This window comes from Sapajus apella, unplaced genomic scaffold (assembly GCF_009761245.1).
Source record: "Sapajus apella isolate SASKATOON/1434 unplaced genomic scaffold, GSC_monkey_1.0 scaffold3, whole genome shotgun sequence".
NCBI classification, from domain to species: Eukaryota; Metazoa; Chordata; class Mammalia; order Primates; family Cebidae; genus Sapajus; species Sapajus apella.
The window spans coordinates 6,345,517-6,350,391 of record NW_022436943.1 but is presented as its reverse complement, the minus strand read 5'-3'; the positions used below and the strand labels follow the sequence as shown (position 1 = coordinate 6,350,391).

Genomic DNA, 4,875 nt, shown 5'->3' with positions numbered 1-4,875 from the left:
CCCAGCTGATTTTTTGTATTTTTAGTAGAGACGGGGTTTCACTATGTTGACCAGGATGGTCTCGATCTCTTGACCTCGTGATCCACCCACCTGGGCCTTCCAAAGTGCTGGGATTACAGGCGTGAGCCACCGCGCCCGGCCAAGAAGGAACATTTTATGGTTAACTTAATGTTTGTAGTCTGTGCATATATGCTACTCTCCTTTAGATATATAAGAGCAGCTATCCTTGACTGGGCACAGTGGCTTACACCTGTAATCCCAGCACTTTAGGAGGCACAGGCAGGTAGATCACCTGAGGTCTGAGACCAGCCTGGCCAACAAGGTGAAACCCCATCTCTACTTAAAATACAAAAAATTAGCCAAGAGTGGTGGTGCGCCTGTAATTCCAGCTACTGAGGCAGGAGAATTGCTTGAATGTGAGAGGCAAAGGTTGCAGTGAGCTGAGATCGTGCCACTGCACTCCAGCCTGGGTGACAGAGGAGGATTCTGTCTCAAAAAAAAAATAGCTAGCCTTTTGTTTGAAGAATGCCCAAAATATCTCATCTCAGCCCAACCTATTTGATTATCAAAAATTTCTACCTTTCTTTGTTTTGAAGCTGAATGGACTACCCACGATGTGTGTTTTGTCTTATTGGTATGAGTCACTCTCCTGTAATGAATTGCTTGATAATTTTGAAATCAGAATATGAGCACAGGCTGCATAACTTTCTGTAAGACTTAGGTGCCTCATTTTGTATTGTTGGTATTTCTTTTGGTTCTTCAAGTCCAGGGATTATAATTTAAAAGTTTATCTAACATTTAGCACAGTTTTTAATGAGTATGGAAGAAGCACCCAAGTTAAATATGAGATCAATATGTTTGTCTTTGGTCTATATGCCCTTGTTTAGCTTGCTGTCTTACCCATCTCCATGGGAATGTAGAAACTCATAAGAATAAAAGACAATTTGAAGTCAGCTTGGAGATTTTCATGGGCAAAAGTTACCCGTTGGGCCTCTGCTGATTGCAGAATATGGTGGTTCTAGGTATGAAGCTTAAAGTCAGGGAACCCATATTCATTCAGCATTTCAACCTAACTCTTCTATTGGGTATAGATGGCCCAGATAGTTGTATTCATCCCACAAGTGAAAGCTAGTGACCAGCCGCTGGTCTTTTGTTTCTAAACCTGGAAGATCCTGGATGACCAAAAGACAAAAGTAGTTAGGGCCCAATTTTTAATTTAATCTGGGCCAGCTTTTTATTAGTTAATTCCCCAGAATACTTAGACATCATTTCCTTGGGGACTATTTCCCAGGTTGCATTTTTTTCTTTTTAAAGGTCTGAAAATAAAAATTAGCATCCAAGCCCATCATGTGGGTTGCCTTTAGGTGAGAATAATGCAGAGTTGATCTACTCATTCCTTTTTGGCCAGTTCCTTCTGGCGCAGTCTATGCTTTGATCTGGGACATGGTTGTGGCCAAGAGAGGTTTATCACAACACTTTTCATTTGACGGTGTACTGGCGGGTAGATAACAAGATGGAGTAGAAGCATAATTTAAAATTTAAAATTTCTAGTAGCCTCTAGTTTGAAACTTATTCTAAATGTCAGTTCCATGTTTCTTTGCTGTGAGAGTTGGTTTGTAGTAACTGGCACTCAGCATGAGGGAAAACATGGTGTTGTGAAATGGTTGAGAAAACATGAAAATCCACTTGATGTTGGTTTTTCCAAATTTCAGGCTAAGAACTCTTTTTTAGGTTGACAGGTGGTGGTGTTCGGGATTACTTCTATGTGTTAATTATATAATCAAAAAGAAATTGCTTGGGATGGCATAAAGAACTGTGGTCTCTTTCTTTAAAATGTGTAGATGGAACAGTGACACTGGTTTTAGCGCTAGCACGAGCATGTCAACCGTTACAAACATGGCTCAAATGCTCTCTCTTTGCTTATCTAGGCCTGTCTCCTCCCTCCTACACATTTCCAGCTCCTGCTGCAGTTATTCCTACAGAAGCTATTTATCAGCCCTCTGTGATTTTGAATCCACGAGCACTGCAGCCCTCCACAGCGTACTACCCAGCAGGCACTCAGCTCTTCATGAACTACACAGCGTACTATCCCAGGTAAGGCTCTGAGAGCAGTGGAAACCGGGGGGCAGAAACAAAGGACTCCTTTGATAGCCAGTGCCCGAGCTCACAAAACAATGTTGTCTGCCATGTTGAAGGTTTGCATGGCAGCCCACAGCCTCTGGTCATATCTCTGACCAAGATGCTTGTTTCAAGAAGAAGCAAAAGAAGTTTAGTTTTTAACCGTATACTGACAGCATAATCTTTTAGATCACCTGTGTGTACAGCTTTCCTTTCTCACTCTTCCTGTCATAGGACCCTAAGTGAGTAGTGCTGCAATCACTGCAGTAGGGTGGCAGTATCAGATGAATGAATCATAAAGCAGGAAAATTCATAACAAGAGTAATGGTATATATTAATTCATGTCACTGCACAGTGAATAAAAACTGTTGCTATAAATATTCCAGGGCTTATATTCTTTTCTTTCTAAATCTTTAAACAAATCTATAGACCAATCCAGAATTAGATTATTTAGTGTTTTCTTTGAGTCTCTCTATTTTGTCTGTCTTTTTAGCTGTGTTCAATTTCTGGAACATAGCATACTAGGGTATAATGGACAGAATATTGTCAGTCTGGGAGCTGGGAGACCACAGTGTTAGCTTCTTCCCAAGCTATTTAGATGAAACGTTTTGAGTGCATACACGAACATGGAAGTGAGGCTTTTACTAAGTGTCTGGGACCTAACCTGTCTGATCCTACAGTTACGTTGCATTGTATTTTTCTTCTCTGTCCAGTACAGAGTTTTCCACTGGGGAGGAAGAGAGTTGGGGGGGTCTCATAGTAACAGGCAAGTTTGTAGCCACTTTTAATTAGGTTTTTTTTTTTATTTTGTTAGCAGTTTTTAAAAACATTAATGCGATTGAAAATATTCTTTATTCTACTGGAGAAGAAAAATAAAAAGGCTGTGACAATTGTCAGCTAACTCTCTTTTGAAGGTTTAAAAAGGATGAGAAGCACGAGTAACTGTCCATGATGGAATACTGTGCCAGACACTTAGCCCAACCCCAATCTGCCATCCTCTCTGGACCCTGTGATAATGGCTTACGTCATCAGAATGTCAGGAATGGAATCCTTTGTGCCTCTGAATGTCTGCCAGAGTTCTTGTACCTATAGTATAATTGAAGAATAGCTGCTTCCATCACTACCTGCCATCTGAGCAGTGGTACAGGAAGGAGTTTCTTGGAAACAAGACCCTGAATCTTGAATTGAAGCTCCAAAGGCAGAAGGAACTCACATTTATGGCTTAATAGCTCCTATAATTTTGGATCTGGGCCTGTAGGTTAATTTTTTTTTTTTCTACCAGTAGTTTTAAAATTTGTAACGTGCTCATTATTAAGTCTGAGTATAGGAGTATAGTGCGTAAAAGACTCCCATTTTATGGACCTCTGAGTTTAGAAGTAATCATTATTAACAGTTTAGTAATACATACACATGTGTGCTTCCAAATAATGTGGCATCTTAACATACATTATCTAGTTGTTCCTTGTTCTTTTTTTTAAAACTGAAAAATGTGTCAGTGACTTCTATGTATATTTTCCTCATTGCAACCTCCTTAAAACATCCAAAGAGTAAAAAATATCATAATTTAAGTTTCTTTATTTGTAGACCTTGGTACTTTTAATTTTTCTCTATTGAAGCTCATGTTGATGTTTAAACACTTGATTTTCTCCCTTCCCTTCTCCCCCTCTCCCCCACTCCGTCACTCCCTCTCCCTCTCTTTTTTACCCCCACTATAGATGGGTTTTTTCCAGGCTGGTCTCAAACTCCTGGGCTCAAGTGATCCACCTGCTTCGGCCTCCCAAAGTGCTGGGGTTATAGGGGACATCATTATATTTCTGTAGGACAGTTTTACAGAAGTGGAATTTTAAAATTGAAGGTCATGTGCATTATATTTAAGCTAATACTTCCAATCCCCTAGAGTGTTGTTTTATTTTGCATTTCCCCACTTTTAGTGAAATTACCCATATAACAACATGAAAGTATTCAAACATGGGAATTATATGCTCTTCTTTATGCTACAGATCTGATATGATTAAAAAAGCATATGCCAAAAATATTTTATAATTTTGATAAACAATTTCTAACCTTAATAACTTTTGTGTGTTTGAGGCTATTAAAAACCTTTGTTATGTAAATGCTCAAGCATGTTTTGGCCTCTACTCTGATAAGTGGGAACAGCATATTCTAGGGATATTATTAATCAAAAGCTCTTGTGTTTTTCTTTATTTTAAAATTTCCTCCATTAAAAAAAAAAGCCATAAGTGATAGGTTATGCCTGTAATCTCAGTACTTTGGGAAGCTAAGGTGGGGGGATCACTGGAAGCCAGGAGTTAGACACCAGCCTGAGTCTCCAAGTGAGACCCCATCTCCGCAAAAAATAAAAATAAAAAACTGGCTGGACAGGGTGGCTCATGCCTGTAATCCCAGCACTTTAGGAGGCCGAGGTGGGCAGATCACTTGAGGTCGGGAATTTGAGACCAGCCTGGCAAGGATGACGAAACTCCATCTACTAAAAAATACAAAAATCGGCCGGGCGCGGTGGCTCAAGCCTGTAATCCCAGCACTTTGGGAGGCCGAGGCGGGTGGATCACGAGGTCAAGAGATCGAGACCATCCTGGTCAACATGGTGAAACCCCGTCTCTACTAAAAATACAAAAAATTAGCTGGGCATGGTGGTGCGTGCCTGTAATCCCAGCTACTCAGGAGGCTGAGGCAGGAGAATTGCCTGAACCCAGGAGGCTGGAGTGCAATGGCGCGATCTCGGCTCACCGCAACCTC

At 40.6% G+C, this 4,875-nt stretch overlaps 1 protein-coding gene across 7 annotated transcripts in view; it reads left to right on the top strand.

Moving 5' to 3' along the window:
- Positions 1 to 4,875, top strand: part of ESRP1 (epithelial splicing regulatory protein 1) — a 66,022-nt gene that overhangs the window by 34,618 nt on the left and 26,529 nt on the right. For all 7 annotated transcript variants that reach the window (XM_032248927.1, XM_032248900.1, XM_032248895.1 and 4 more), the window contains exon 13: positions 1,929 to 2,094. In XM_032248927.1, coding sequence (XP_032104818.1) covers positions 1,929 to 2,094 — 166 coding nt within the window. The remainder of the gene's footprint in view (positions 1 to 1,928; positions 2,095 to 4,875) is intronic.